This window comes from Manis javanica, chromosome 15 (genome assembly GCF_040802235.1).
Source record: "Manis javanica isolate MJ-LG chromosome 15, MJ_LKY, whole genome shotgun sequence".
NCBI lineage: Eukaryota > Metazoa > Chordata > Mammalia > Pholidota > Manidae > Manis > Manis javanica.
This window is the reverse complement of record NC_133170.1, coordinates 71,632,064-71,647,878: the sequence shown is the minus strand read 5'-3', so window position 1 is coordinate 71,647,878 and position 15,815 is coordinate 71,632,064. Positions and strand designations below refer to the sequence as shown.

The following is a 15,815-nucleotide window of genomic DNA, read 5'->3' as shown; positions in this document are numbered from 1 at the left end:
CTCCCGGAGGCTGCTGCTGTTTTGCGTTCTTTGGAGCCCTTCTGGCGCCTGACAACTTGGAAATCTTCAGGGGAAGCGAGCGCAAAGTGGAGGAGGTGTGTGCGGGGCGTGGGCAGTCGCGGCCCAGGCTCCAGCGGTGGGTGCTCCTTTGTAGGCAGCAGTTGTCGCTAGTCTGGGCAGGCAGCCCCCCGCCTAAGCCCGGAACCATCATGCCTGCGCCCCCACCTCGCCTCCGGCTTCCCTGCTAGGAGCAAGACGGGATGTGGTGAATGCACCGACTTCACCGAGCGAGGTAACGGTCCTGCCGCTGGCTGGGAAGGCTTGGGAGGGAGCCCGCCGGCAGAGTCCGCCGGCGAGCTGGCTCCGGGAGGCTAGAATGGCGGGACTCCAGGCTTGCCTAGGGTGCTGCCGAGCCGGCGTGCAGAGATCTTGGCGGGCTGGAGCTCCCCGGCGCGCGGCGTTGAGGTTTGCAGGATGCGCGGCCTGGTTCTGTCAATCCTCATTTCGTTCGGCCCCACCGACTCCCCCGGACCGGAGAAGGGCGCGCGGTGGGATTGTCCCAGAGGTCGGCGGTGAATGGGAACGCACGTGGGGGACGCTAGCCCCACTTTCTTTTGTTGTAGGCAGGCTGCGGGGCTTCCATCGCCGCCTCCCCCAAAACCCAGGGGCGTGGGGAGGGAAGCTGCTTGGGAGTCGGGCCTCAGAAGCTGTCCTTTTCCGCGGCCCCACTTCTGGGTCTCCGGCCACTGCAGACCACGGTGAGATCCAGCTTTTTGCTTAAGCGGCTACTAAGATTTGGTGGGCCACCCCTTGCGTCCCCTTCCCAGGCTTCCCGGGTTTTGAGGGAGGAAGTCCCTACTGGGGATCGTAGAGAAGATTGGAGGGAGATCAGAGCAGGAGGCAGGCTCATCGGGCTTGAGCAGCTCTGTAGCTGTTCCTTCGCGCTTTCTAACCTCACATGCCTGCGATCCTGGCCATTCTACGCATTGCTTCGGACCCACGCGGCGGATTCATGCGCCCAGGATTGATCTGGGACCCATTTTGTAGTCCTCGTCAACCCCGAGCTTGGCCCTTCCCTTCCAGCGAGCCAGGCCCAGCTGAAGCTCAGAGCAGCTCCACAAAATGCCCGTCCCGGGCTGGAGAGCCAAGAAAGCGAGGAGAACGCGCACCCAGGCGGGAGACCGAGCGCTGGTCGCGGGGGCGGTGGTGGGGGTGGGGAGCGCGGGGGCGGCCAGTAGCGCGCCTTGTCTGAATTGCTGTGCGGCTGCTTGCCTGCCCTTTCTGTTTGGCTACTTTTTATTTTAAACGCTACTTGAGGTGAGGGGAAAGCGGAGGACTCTTAATGCTAGGGGACTTTTAATTTTAAGGCCTGTAACTGATTAAAAAATGAACACGAATTCTGCTCCGGACCTGGTCTCTTAATCTGCAGATCTTTCCCCTCTGCTTATGGTTTTGTAAGAGGCGGGTTATTTCAGACATTTTGCCTGCTGCAGAAAAATATTCCTCTTGCAAGTTTTAATAAACACAGTTCTGCGGGCCGCCTGTAATTTGACGAAAGAAAAAAAACCTCTCAAAAGGACACTAGGTTTTTGTTTTGTTTTTGGTTCGTACCCAATGGCTTCCAAAAATACCCAGGCCTTATCTTTATTGGCTCTTCCAGAAGTCCAGACAAATTTGACGGGCAGCTGGCTTATCGCGGGGAGCCTGCGCAGGGGCGATGCGGGCCTCGCCTCTTCCCGGTCTGACGCGGGCCTTTCGCAAGAGGTTGTGCGTGGTCATAAAGTAATAGTAACGATGATAATGACAGAACCTTCCATAGCCTCCTTCAGCTGGGAACGGAGGCTCTCGGGGCTGGAAACCCCCTCCTGTCCTTAGAACTGCGCCTCCAACCTTCTCCTTTCTCTCTGCCTTTGCTTCCTGTCCTCAGAGCAGGACCCCGCGCGGGCACTGGGCGCCGGGCACACCATGGCCGACGCAGACGAGGGCTTTGGCCTGGGGCACACACCCCTGGAGCCAGACTCAAAGGACCTACCCTGCGACTCAAAAGCGGAGAACGCGCTAGGGGCCCCCAGCAAGTCCCCGTCCTCTCCGCAGGCCGCCTTCACCCAGCAGGTAAGAAGACTTATAGCCAAGAGGCCCTTTGCAGAAATCAGAGCCCCTGCTGCCAGGGGCATTGCCCATAAGTGTCCCCTTTTCCCTATTACCTCCACTCATTCCACCTTTCTTTGTCTTGCTTTCCCAAATACCACTATATTCCAATTCACTTTATTGTGACGATTATCGTTATGGCCAGATTTTAAAAGTGCATTTAAATTGTTGGAGAAGGCTTATTTATCTGGCTATTTGGGACCAGCTAAAAATGGCCCAGATCATTCCTTTCCTACTGCCCTAGGTGTAGACTCGGCCCTGAGGGCCTCATTAAGAGCCAGGTCAGGGCCGCTTCAGGCGGGCATGAGCGATGGCTTGACCCCTCTTCAGATCTTCCCAGCCTTTGCCTCCGCCGGCTTCCTCCGCGCCACCGCCGAGCCCCGCATGGCGCAAGGTTTGTCTGGCGATAGGGGCCTGACTGGCTGGCGCACCCTGGCTGGCGGCGGGGAGCGTGCAGGGCTGGTCTGGGAGGGCGCGGGCTCGCCGGGCTGGGAGCTGGGCCCGAGCAGAGCCGAAGCCTCACCTCGAGCTCTGTGCCCTTCACCCGGCGCGCTGGGTGCTTAAGGCGGCCCCTGTAGACCTTGATGATTTTCAATAATGTATTTGATGGCGCAAAACGGAGTGACCTGACAAGAAGAGATTCCTGGAAGTAGCTAAAACCCTTCTTTGGGATTTGAATGTCCTTCCTGGATATTTAAATCGCCTCTCTACTTTGCCCTTGACGTCTCAGGAAAATGTGTGTGTATTTGCAGAGAAGCAAAGAGCTGTGGGCATGAAGTTTCAGAAACGTATTTTTTTTTCTTTTGCGGAAAGGCAAACCCACTTAATAGAGTTTTGGAGTATTGCAAAATAAAGACTTTGTATGTAATTTTTTTGAATCGGTTTTGTAAAATAACTTTTAGTTGAAAGCAGAAATGTTAAATGGCTTTGGCTGTGCCCGCAATCAAAACGTGAAGTGAACAAAGTTGAATGCGAGAGCCTAGATGGCTTATTAATATAGACATATGAGAATTAATTTTTGTTTTGGACTGTGGGAACCTATTATGATATATAGATATTTTTAAATTTTGAATTTCACCTATGTGTATATTTGCACTGCCATGGTGAGAATAAACACAGCTATGTCCAGTATTTGCATGTCTGTAGTTTACATGAGAATATCCTGAGTGGGTTTTTCAAGACCTAGGTGGGTTTTTTTTCTTTAGTTGTATCTTGGCTAACGTGGAATGGGACTGGTTCCATTTTCTCTTGCCCGTCCTTCCCACGGACGTTTTGAAGTACCTTGATGGCTGGGGATTTTTCTCTAGCCCTTGTCTTGGTGGCATTAGAAAGAGAGGGCATTGCACTGGGCGGATCAAATCTTCTCTGGACGGAGCACACATAGGGACTCCTGGGAAGGCTGCCGGTGCTCCAGAGCCCAGACAGCTCGGCAGTGGGCAGTTTTCAGCCTCTGAGCGCACAGGCTCTGGAGGGAAGGCTATGAGTCGTCTGTGTTTGGGGGAAATTTGGGGAGGAAAGACCATTGCCACCAGTGCTGGTCTGTATGACTTTTCTCTCCTTCCTATAGGGGATGGAAGGGATCAAGGTGTTTCTACATGAAAGAGAACTGTGGCTGAAATTTCATGAAGTGGGCACGGAAATGATCATAACCAAAGCTGGAAGGTGAGACAGTTACTTCTGTGGAGGGGGCACAGGGAAATTGTGGGAGAGACTCAAGAAGACAAGGTGGCTTGGGAGACCTGAGGGAGGGATGTGGGGAGAAAGGAGAGAGGCAGAGAAAGAATAGAATAGAATAGAGGAGAGAGAGAGAGAGAGAGAATGAACGTATTTTTTTGCCCCCATTCTGGTTAAAGAGGCGTGGAGAATTCCCAGTCCATCAAGGTGGGGAAATACCTGAAAGATTCAAGTCCAGAAATAGGGCGTTTCATCCACTTTGCATATTAGAAGAATCAACGGCTGGGGAGGCTGTGCTGTGCGAACCGATTAGTAATGAGAGAAAGAAGGATGAGGGGGGAGAAAGAAGGGGAAAACGGAGAGGTGCAAGACAGCACAGAGATGAAACTGGGTCTCAGACTTGACTCCTGGCCCCCACCCTCCTCCCCACCATTCCTGACCTTGGAGTGGTTCCAGAGTCCCACCCGATGGCCAAACTCTGAATCTTTGAATGTATTCGCTACCTCTTTCATTGTTTATAGAAGGCAGGCGAAGCCTTTGAAATTGAACCAGGGCTCGGCCGGGCTCTATATACAGACACCGATAAACACGGCCCTTTTGCAAAGACGCTCACCCTGGAGTTCCTCTTAAAAGCTCGCAGAGTTTGAGCTAGAAATACTAGACTTCTGGGGGGAGGGGGTGGGAGGGCCGTGCAGCTCTGTATCTCACTGTGTGCCCATAGCCGGGACATCCTTGCCACATCCTTACTGGTGCTGGACAGGCCTTCCGCATCTCGAAGGACGGATAGCCCCCAGTCTACCCAGAACAGGGGTATGAGGCCAGAGGGGCCGGTAGGCCCAAGCCACCGAGTGTGTGAAGGGGGAAGGTGGAGCCGCCTCACCAGACACCCCTGGTTCTCCAGCCGAAGCCTCCTGCAATAAACTGACAACAGTGACATTTATTATTATTTGAAATTAAACAATTTCTGCTCCCCCGCTCAGCCTGAGTGAACTAGGAGGCGCGTTCTGTTTATACCAAAGAACTAAGGTCTTCTTCCCATTCTGCCGAGGAAGGAAAGACACAGCCTCAGCCGAGGGGATTTAACTATAAAAGGCCTGCGAAGCCTCCCGCGCCTCCGCCTCCAGGCTCTCAGGCAGATAAACACCGCGAGGCCTCGGCTCCAAGGCTGGATGGGAGAGGCCTCCCTCCACTCACCCCTTCCCGCCCTGAGCGAGCCAGGATCCAGCAAGTCGCCCTTTGGCCGGGCCGGCCTAGAGAATGCTCGCTCTCCGGGGCGCACTCCCCACCGGGCGCCCGGGAGTTTGGAGCGCGCCGGAGCGCGGAGCCAGAGCGGGCCCAGCGCGCGCGGTGCGGCGGCTCCGGCTTCCCTTCCCGACGACCCGCTCCTTATTAAGGCCCCTGCTCTTTCTGACTCCAAATCCCGATGGGTTTTGAATTTCTATGCGAGGGCAGAGGGTTTAGACTCTCCGAGGAAGGGTGCCAGGCGCCCTGGAGAAGCTGCGAGGCATTTAGGAATAAATTCCTGCTGGGAACGCGCGTGAGAGATCACCAGCAGAGCTACCCTCTGCGGACAGAGGACTGAGGCCAGGACCGGCGGCTTGTGGGCACCCAGGCCTGGGCAGTTCCCAGGGCGCAAGCCCCTTAGTATCCACGTGACACGGCGGCCGCCGCGGATGGGCCAAAGCACCTGGCTGAGCGGAGGCGGCCAGTGCTTCACCTAATAAGCCCCCTCCTGCCCCCGAATAAAAAAGTATGCGTCTGGCTTTTAAAAGAGCATTTAGCAAGAGTTGAAATGAGGGTTCCTTTCAGGCCTGCTCCAAAACCAGTTCCCTAGAAGCCCTCTTCTCCGTTTCTATTTTCCTCCCAGCCTCCAAGAGCCTCTTCTTCTCTGGGCCTTTCTCCTCCCCAAAACTCCCAGAGAAACCCGGGATCTTGGCAAAAGTGGATGCGGGGGCCCTTTACTCTTCCACGTTTTTCCAAGCAATTGCTTCTTCCATTAAAATCTGTCGATGTGACTCGATAATGGGGGGAGTCTGGTAACCATAATGTTGCTCATGTAATTGTACATTAATGATACCAAAAAAAATATTTGTAGATGTGCTCTGCAGAATATTGGCATTAATTTTGTTTCCCTCCCTCCCTTTTTCCTTCTTCTCTCCTCCTTAGGCGGATGTTTCCCAGTTACAAAGTGAAGGTGACTGGCCTTAATCCCAAAACGAAATACATACTCCTCATGGACATCGTTCCTGCCGACGACCACAGATACAAGTTCGCAGATAATAAATGGTAGGCACCAGCGGGGCAGGTGGGAGGGCACGGAGCAAAGTGAACACCCAACTCCCTTCCTGTGCTGAACCAATAAATGCGCCTTCAACTCCTACTGTGCACTAGAGGTTTTGGCTGCCCATTCCACTGTACCCTCCTGACCAGCCTGTGAGGAAGAAATAACGGCCATTAGCCCCCATTTTATAGACAAAAAAACTGAGGCTCGGAGAGAGTAAAGTGCCTGTAATCTATTGCTGCACCCGTGGCTCATGGATTTTTAAAAAGGGTATTGTTACCTGGTGCTGGAGGTATTTCTGGGGGCATAAAACCATTTACAGTTATTTTTTATGAGTTACTGGCTTCGAGCATGCCTTTTTATGAAATTGCAAACTCAGGCCTTGGTATTCGAGTTAAACAGGCAAGAGAGGAGAGAACCATTCCTTGCGTGGATTGCCCCCACCGCTGCCAAGAGTGTGGAGGCTCGAAGAGGAAGCCGCTTCTGAAAGCCCTCAAGGAGTTTTCTGAGACTTTTTTGCCCAAGTTTCCAGAACCCACTGATCGTTCTTGGGGAGTGAGAGGCCGCCTGACCCGGCGGTGCTCCTGGTGCTGGAAGAGGAATGGAGAGGAAAAAGGAAGGGCTGCACAAGGGTTGAGGGGGCTTCCTGGGACACTGGCAGCAGGCATTCTGGGCACTTGGGATTGCACATGCCCATGTGAGCCCTGAGCATCGTTTCTAGATCATTCTCCTATTCAGCAGCTCTTCCTGGTGCACGAAGCCGCCAGCACTATAGTGTGCTAAGTCTGGGTGGGTTTCGCCTCTCCTCGGTCTAGGTCTGTGACGGGCAAAGCAGAGCCTGCCATGCCGGGCCGCCTCTACGTGCACCCGGACTCGCCGGCCACCGGTGCTCACTGGATGCGGCAGCTGGTTTCCTTCCAGAAACTCAAGCTTACCAACAACCACCTGGACCCATTTGGGCATGTAAGTAGCTTGCGCAGCCCAGCCTTGGACCTCTGCTCCACACCTCCTGCCTGCCTGTCTCTCCTGCCCTCTTTCCTCCCTCCGTCTTGCTGAAGGAGCTGGGCTCTCCTGGGAGTCTCACAGCCACACTTCTCTCCTCACTCCGTTTCCCCTCCCGTAGTCTTTCTCTCTCCCTACCTTCTTGATCTAGCCTTCCTTTCTCTTCCCCTTTTCCTTTTTTCTTCTTTTTCTCACCTTCTAATCAGTTTTCCATTTCCTCTTCCTCCTCTCTGTCTTCGTCTCTCTAACGCTCTGTTGTTCACATCCTGAAGCTCTGGGTCTGTCTCCCCTGGGTGGCTGGAGATCTGCCCTGGGGTTCACACTGCATCCTGGCCACTCACACCCAACACTGCCTTTGCTGTGGTTCGTGGGTCATGGGGAGACTAAAGCTGCACACCCCACTGGGACACTGAGGCTGGTGAACCCAGACTGCACTTCAGCCCCCTCTGTGATGGGATGGGGGCGGTTGGGTTTCAGTCCTTCAGAAAACATGGTGCCCTAGCCCTGTGGATTCTCAGCCCAGACTGCACAGAGGCTGGACCATGGTGGCAGCTGCATGTGCCTTCCTTACCCCCTTCCAAATACTGCCTTATTGGAATGCTCAGGTGACAGGGAGAGCCTAGGCCACCTGCCCTTCTTTACAGGGGAAGCCAACCCACCAGAGATGAGCTCTAGTACCCTTGCTCCTTTAGTTTGATACTCTTGTGTTTATCTGTTTTTCCCAACTTCCAGCTTCTCCCCTCCCCCCACCATGCCCAGAACAGGCAAACCTAAGCCAGAGCCCTAAACCTGGGGTCTGGAGAGGCCCTGAGAGGGGGGCCTAGTAAACTCCTGGAAACTGCATACAGGATATTGAGTGTGCAGCCCCCCACCCTCCAAGAGAATGTGTAGATTCTCTGTAGGGCATCACCCTTTTCCCCAAAGAAAAACAAGGAAAGAACAAAGGAATAGTTTTTTTAATGGCCCTAAATTTCTTCATTGGAAATAATTAATCACCAAGACAGAACACAGTCTCTAAATTTAGTGTTTAGAACCCAGAGCTTGATGATTCTACTACACAAGTGGGCTCGTGCCTCTGAGGGCATTTGATCCTCATAGCAGCCTGGAGAGGGTGGAAATATGCAGCTTTTGTAAATGGGAGTCCAGGGGAGGGGGGGTGACTTGAACAAGGTCATACATTTTGTATCTGGGAACAGGGATATGAGACTGGTCTGTGTAATTCCAAAAGTGGCCCTTCTGCTGTTATGTCTAGAATATCGACAAACACATGGTCCACAATTTGGGGGCATGAGAGGCCTGGGAGTGAATGGGTTTGGTAGAGAGAGAGGACAGTTTACAAAGGTCCAAATGAGAAATTTGCTCCTGTGGGGCCTTTGATCTGGAGGTCTTGGGTGGAAGGCGTTCTGCAGGGCCCTCCGCTGAGGCGCTTAATGCTCTCTCCACACGTGGTTGGTGTGAGGTTGAATGTCAGGCCAGCCGCCCAAAGAGGAGAAGGAGGCTGTTTGCTTTGCACGCTGCTGGGAAATACAGAAGGGTGAAGGGGGGGTGGGCATTTCTATGCAAAACACGGGCTCTTTTCGATTTAAGCCCCGGGTGATGGGCCTGCAGTGTTCTGCTTGCTGGTTCATACCAGCGCACAGATGACCCCCAGCTGGCCAGTCGGTGGCCGGCCTGTAGCGCTGTGTACCTGCGGGTACTGGAGGGTACTTTGGGTTAAGCGCTGGGGAGAGCTGGGATGGTTCGGTCTAGGTCCGGTGCGCATCTCCAGCTGGCCTGACATCCTTCCTGGATGCTGGGGCACTTTTGTGGGGCCTCCTTGGAACCCTAGTGCCAGGAAGCAGGACTGTCCTCCAGCCCCACTGTGGCTCTTAGCTGACTCTGCGGGTCTGGGTGTGCGTTTGGGGTCGCGCAGGTGTGGATGCTCGGGAAGGCGCACAGCCCCACAGCCGTGATCCGGGCGCCCCTGTGAATCTCAGGTCCTCCGAGCCTGCGGAGGACGCAGCAGTGCCCCGAACTGCGCCGGCTTCCCCAGATGCCACGCATTCCCACCCCAAACTCCGGACTGGGAGTCCAGAGCCTTCCTAATGAAATTAGGGACCATTAGATCGTCCTCGCGCTGATGTCTCTACACTGTCCCCGGCCGTCAAAGCAAATTTGGCTAATCTGGGACGATGGCCGCGCCGGCCCTGGGCTGTGGCCACCGGCGGGGCCCCGCTGCGTCTCTGTGTCGCCACGCCGCCCAAGCCGGCGTCGCTATCGGCCAGGGAGGCGGCCGGGCCCGGCGGCCCGAGATTAGAGCTCGCGGTCCGGGTCGGGGAGCTGCGGGCCCCCGAGCTGCTCGCCCCTCCCCCGCCTCCGGGAGGGTCTCCGGGGTCGCCCCAAGAACCACGCCCCAAGGTCATCAGTGCAAACAATCAAAGACGCCGAGACAACCTCCCCCGCTCCGGTTTGCAGTCCTGGGGAAAAAGCAGGCCAGATTTTCAGCCCGTTAAACGCGGCCATCTCGCCCATTCGGTGGGGACCGATCAGGGCGTTTTGATAAGTATTAGCGTGAACAGCCACTCGGAGCATCAGAACCCAGGCGTCATCAAAACAACACACTCAGATTTATTAGCGCGTTTACTCCCCTGTGTGGACAGTGTTGCTCCAGCAAGGGGCTGGGGCCTGCAGGCCCCCTCCTAACATTGGTGATAGTGGTGATAATAACAATACAGCTGCAGAAGTAAGACCCTGCTTGTCCCTGAGAGCACCCCAACAGAGGAGAAGATAGGAAGGAAGGAGAAAGAAAATATATTCCCCCACAAGCAGATGCAGCAGTTCTGTCTGGGGCCAAGTCTGGAGATAATTCCATTTGTGGATTCTGAAATGTTGATAAAGTTAGAAAAAGGGAACTTCAAGGGCAGCCAGGCCCTCCTTTGATGGAGGTAGAGTGCTGGGTGCGTTCTCCCCCATCTCAGCATCCTTAAAGGTCCCTCCACCCCATTAGCCTCTTTTTCTCATTGACTCCACTTTGCACATTCTAAAGGCCAAGTCTGTGATTTCTATTCCAGTTTTTTTGACGCTTGGTCACTTCCTTTGCATCTCTCATGGTATTTTTTTGGGGGGCGGTGGGAGGGAGTTATTTATATGTTTGTTTATTTGTTTCTTCTCTTTCATTCCAAAATCATCGCCCAGACTTCCCAAAGGGCACCCGTTCCTTGCTGCAGACTTGCTTTGCCCCGGGTGGGGGCGGGAAGTACCCTATACAAGGAGTTAATTTATTAAACAAACTTTATTAAGAATTCTGATTTACTGCCCTGTGTGCTTTGGGTAGATTCCTGGAATGTTACCCTGGCTTTTTTGGTTGGAAATTGTCGTTTTTGAAATGTTTCTTTTTAATGAAATCACTGGCTCCTTTTCAAAACAGGAGGAAAAAAATCGGGCTATTTTTCAAGAGCCTATGGAAGGAGGGGAATTTGGGGAGTAAAGCGAAGGGTTTTACCTGGAAACAAAGGGTTTTTTATTTTTCTTCCAATCTAATTGTCTGTATTACTTTTAGATTATTCTAAATTCCATGCACAAATACCAGCCCAGATTACACATCGTGAAAGCAGATGAAAATAATGGATTTGGCTCAAAAAATACTGCCTTTTGCACCCACGTCTTTCCCGAGACCGCATTTATCGCTGTGACTTCCTACCAGAACCACAAGGTAAGCCTAATACCCAGGAACTACCGCACTGGGCCTGCCTGCTCATTTGCATGAATCTGCAGGGTTCTCCTGCTGAAACTTTAAGCTTTAAGGGCAGGTGGCTTCATTCCTCTTCACAGTGGCCTCTACCCCAGGGCGCTGGGGCTGGGGCTGACCTGCAGCCTAAGGGTTGCAGCCTTTTGTATCATATTGACCGATATGGCAGGACTCTCTCTCTCTTCCTCTCTTTCTTTCTCTCCCCACCCACCGCCAGTTAGAAACAAACCTGTACAGCTGCAGATGACCACGCACTCCCACTGCACTCATGGTCAATGAGAAGTCGCTTTGTTGCGTGGTTCTGGGGTCTGGGGTGAGGGATCTGCTGCTTCCCTTCCTAAGCCGCCTTTTCTGTTGGGGTCAGTTTCCTCTCCTCCACTCTGCATTGTGGAGGCATTTCGACTTGAATCCAGGCAGGTGGCAAAGTTACTATTAACCTTGGACTTGGATTTCCCAGATGCTTCTCTAATTGTTTCAGTGATTACTGACTGCAGACCATATTCTGTAACAAGGTTGGCATTGTTAAAACCCCAATCCCAGCACCCTGTGCCCCTAGCAGCCTAGATCACAGCTCCTGGGACTTAGACAGGATCCTGCAAAACCACAGCCTGGTGAGGGGATGCGGTGCTGGGCCAATGTGTCACTTGGGCGAAGGTGGCCGCCCTGTGGTATAGAGGTGGGATGGGCAGATGAATGGTGTCAACGTCTGACCTCACGCTGTATGAAATAGAAATGATTTGGGCATTTCAAAGCTTGACAATGGTATTGGAAGGGGGCATCCCATAACTGCAGGTTGGGGGAACATCTTTTGTTAGTCAGGAGAAAAGGCTTATCTTGACTTGTCATGGTTCACGTTCACGTCTGGTCTTTAAAAACCTGAGTGTGCGTGGATTCATTTTATTTAGGTGGGGAGGAAGAAACAGGGTCGAATGATTCCTAAGCCTTGTTATAAAAAGATCTGGAAAGGCAAGATATAGGGGTAAGGTTATAGACTGGAGTATCAGGCAGTGATCTGAGTTTTGAGGCTGTTGTGGGGAAAAGAAAGGGGATCGATATGGGATTGACATAAGGTGGTGGACCTGGGACATCGTGGTGACGCCCCTCCCCCTCCACAGCTCCTGTCCACACCTGCAAGATAAGGGCAGGGTAGAGGAAGGTTTCAGGGGCTGTGGAGTAAGGCAGGAGAGGCCAGGAAGGGTGGGAGATGGATCAGCTCCCTAAAGCCTCCAGTCACCCTGGAAAGGTCATTCCAGTGCAGGCTGGGTGTCAGATAATCCACCCTCCCCACCCCCGCCCCTGCCCCACAGGGAAGCCAGTACAGTTACAAAATGCTGTGGGTAATCTCCCAATTCAGATGGTCGGTGACCAGGCCGAGCTGTGATGGATGGTCCCTTCCAGGCCACAGGCCTGTCCGGGAACCCAGGTCTTGAAAGAGTTTCCCTCCAGAAGAAGACAAACTCCCCACAATGCAACTACTTTTTAAAGGGGAAGAAGGATTTTTCTGAGTTTCACCTGACTAGAACCAACAAGAGCAAAAACATTAAGGCCAAATGCCCTGAAAGTTTCAAATCTATTTCAGGGGAATTTGAGTTTGGCTGCTAGAAGCCTGTTTCCTCTATGGCTGCTGTAAACCTGTGTTTAACTTTGTGGTGACGGTTACAGGGGGATAAAATGGAAAAAATAGCAACAAGGACACTCAGTTCCTGGTATACATAGGTGCAGAGGCTCCCAGACCTAACAGAAGGTCCAAAAATATGCCACTTTAAAAAAATCACCCAGAAAGCCCAGTTCATAAGGAAAGGACATTAACATGTGGATGTTCAGGTCCTTTTGGGGAAATTCCTGAGCTCTGTGTAGCTATGATCTTAGGCTCCATGGGTGGATCTGGGGGAGCACTCTCTCTCTCTTTGCTTATAGCTTTAATGAGACATAATCATCATAAAATAAAGTGCACTATTTGAAGTATACAACTTGATAAGTTTGATGCATGTATATTCTCATGAAACCATCCCTGAAACCACATGTGAATATACTCAATACTCCCCAAATTTCTACCTAAAAGAAAAGTCTTTCCCAATGAATATATTTAGCAATCTATGTGTGTGAAGGAATGTCTGCCCAGTGGGGTGTGTACATGTGAGTTTTGCACACAGTCTAAGAGAATGTGGGTCGAAATGCTCATGGTTCTGCAAATGTACGTCTCCAGATATGCATTCGGACGTATGTCTTATCTGATGGCCACACAAAGAGTTTGTGCACAGTAATTGTTTCTTTTCTTTGCTGATTGGGCCAGGGAGCCCAGCTGAGCTGCACAGAGAGGTCTTTTTAGCCCACCTGACATCCAGGAGAGGCATTTCATAGGAGACGGCTTTCAGTTACTCCCCCTATATGAGGTTTCCCCCCACTTTTAGCTCTGGAGTGCTGAACGCATTTAGTCTCTTAGTCCACTTTTTCAGTCAAATCCAGGGCTCCTGCAAACGTTCCCTGTGTGGATATATGATGTGTGACTTAAATCAGCGGGCCGGGCTGAATGTGATTTGTGGACTCGGTCTCGCTACTTTATTGTCCACCTGGACGGGTTGTTAAGGCTCCTGACTTCGTGGGTAGAAGTTACCTGAGCTCTTACCTTCACAAAGGGTTAAGGTGAGAGTCTGGATTCCAAGTGCATTTGACTCTCATGAGTTACTTAGCTAAGTTTCCTCATCTGTAAAATGGTAATACAATATGCTCCTTATTTGTTGTTACCATTGGTGAGGCTTAAATGAGTTAATCTGTGAACGTGTGTAAAGGCACAGATGAAGCACACTGTTAGTGATGATTCCATTGATGAGCTACTTAACTGATCAGTTTATTATCATGGCAACTCTATGCAACATGCAGGCTCTGGGAAACTCACCTGCCCTGCTTAAGACTCTAAAAAGTTGATATTTTTAATAAGTTCTTATTCCTGTGGTTTATAACCAACTACAAATGTTAGTCTTTGTGGTTTAGTGAGTTCATCCCCTGATCATGGTGTCAATTCAAGGACTGTTTGCCCAGAATTAGGTTTGGTATAAATGAGCAGGGAGAGAAAAGCCACCCATGTGGTTAAGGGACCAGGACAATTTGGGACAATATGAGCCACTAATTTTTGGTCAAGAGGGCTCAGTGCCTTTAGAAGGATCACTCCGCTTGGACTGCAGGTATGTGGCACAGTTCATTTCTTATGCTTCAGTCACATACCCATAGACCATAGGGCTCCTAATGACACGATGTATTTCCACAGCCCAGCTGTGATCCCAAGCTGGATTTGGGAGTTATTTCCCCAGATGGTTGACAGCTTGAAAAAGATATTTAAAAACTCGAATCTTCCCCCGTGACATTTGCTCTGTGAAACACGTTTTTGTAAGGTTTTCACTGCAGCTGTCAGCGGCTCCCAGAGCAATCCCCAGAAATATCTAGGTGTTAAAAAAAGGTCACATGGGCATTTCATTTCTCTGCTCTTGCAACAATGGCTGTGTATGCAAGTATGTCTATACCCTGATATTAACTTACTTTGCCATTAAAAGGCATTTTCCTTCTGCTTAAATCATTGTGTAAGGAGCCTGTATTTATGAGGTATGAGCTTTCTGGTTGGGACCAGGAAATGAACCCCTAATAGAGAGACATAATTAAGATTTTTGGCCCTCGTGAGGGTTTTTTTTCCCCCAAAAGCAAAAATTCACAACAATTATTCTCATTAATTTTTACAACCTCTGTCTCACTGGTTGGAGCTTGCATTGGTATTTGTTTTGCTCTCACCCCTTCCCCTCCCCCGGATATCCGGTTTAATGCTGATTTTGGAGGGACTACATTTGTATGACTAATGGAAGTCTGTTTCTGTGGAACCTTTTAGTAGAACTCAGACATCCAAGTGGGTCAGACTGTGTGCCCGTGAGTGATTTAGCTGACATGCAGCGTATCAGGGAGGGAATCACAAGGACAAGGTTATGGCATGTTAGTGACATATATGAAATAACATGGACATTTTCACCTGTAGCTAAGCTTGTATGTTAACAGTTCCCAAGATAATTCTTAGATCCTATAGACATCTATATTCAGTCTACAAAGCAAGACATATGTAAGATCAACATAACTAAGTATATAGAGAGCAAGTTGTAATTGTGCTTATCCTATGGAATCGTATTTTTGCACACGGTGGTGATAAGCACAAGTATAACTGTTTGAAGTGCAAGAAATGGCTTTGAACAGAAGATTTTTGCTGATAAAATTCCCAAACTCACGTTTTTCATTTTCTTCTCAGGGTCTTTTTTTCTCCTGAGCGCTTAGTGGAGCAGTGACATCATGGACTAGGCATTAATTCAGCCTTGATGACACACCCTTCTTGTCTTCACTATTTTCAGGGACTGGTTTCAGGGACTGGGTAGGAGGGGGGCCCGGGGAGTGGGGCAAGATTTCTCTCCACCTCTTTTTTAATGATCTAAGTTTTACTTAACTTTTTAAAAGTACCCCCTTTTTAAAAAGAAAGATTTATGGTCAACTGTGTTGTATTTTTATTGTGACAAAATCTGTGTGGAAAGAGCCCTACTATGTGGTAGCCTTTTGGACTCAAAATAGAACTGGATTCAGGAGTGCATATTTTAAAGACTGTTTTCCAAAAGTATGTTATAGATTTTCTACTTACTCTGAAGAGTCCAGTCAAAATCAGTAAGTTACAGGAATGGAGACAGTTATAAAATAAGGGAGGAGGGAATCTATACATAAACACCCACACATATTTTTAAAAGTTTTAAAGTAGGTTTTATTTTTTAGATCAGTTTTAGGTTCACAGTAAAGTTGAGAGGGAAGTACAGAGAGTTCCCATACACCCCCTTTCCACACATATGCACAACCTCCCCCACTATCAACAGCCCCCACCAGAGTGGGGCATTTATTGCAATTGATGACCCTACAGTGACACATTATAATCACCCAGAGTCCACAGTTTACATTGGGGTTCACTCT

The 15,815-nt window shown here is 50.8% G+C and overlaps 1 protein-coding gene across 6 annotated transcripts in view; it reads left to right on the top strand.

Annotated features, from left to right (window-relative positions):
- The window catches only part of TBX5 (T-box transcription factor 5), an 89,733-nt gene that overhangs the window by 2,211 nt on the left and 71,707 nt on the right, over positions 1-15,815 (top strand). For 3 of the 6 annotated variants that reach the window (XM_073222625.1, XM_017673558.3, XM_017673557.3), the window contains exons 1-6: positions 299-758; positions 1,928-2,112; positions 3,716-3,810; positions 5,989-6,108; positions 6,919-7,066; positions 10,644-10,796. In XM_073222625.1, the coding sequence (XP_073078726.1) occupies positions 377-758; positions 1,928-2,112; positions 3,716-3,810; positions 5,989-6,108; positions 6,919-7,066; positions 10,644-10,796 (1,083 nt within the window). In that variant the 5' untranslated portion in view covers positions 299-376. The other 3 variants (XM_017673561.3, XM_017673559.3, XM_017673560.3) reach the window with 3 other exon arrangements.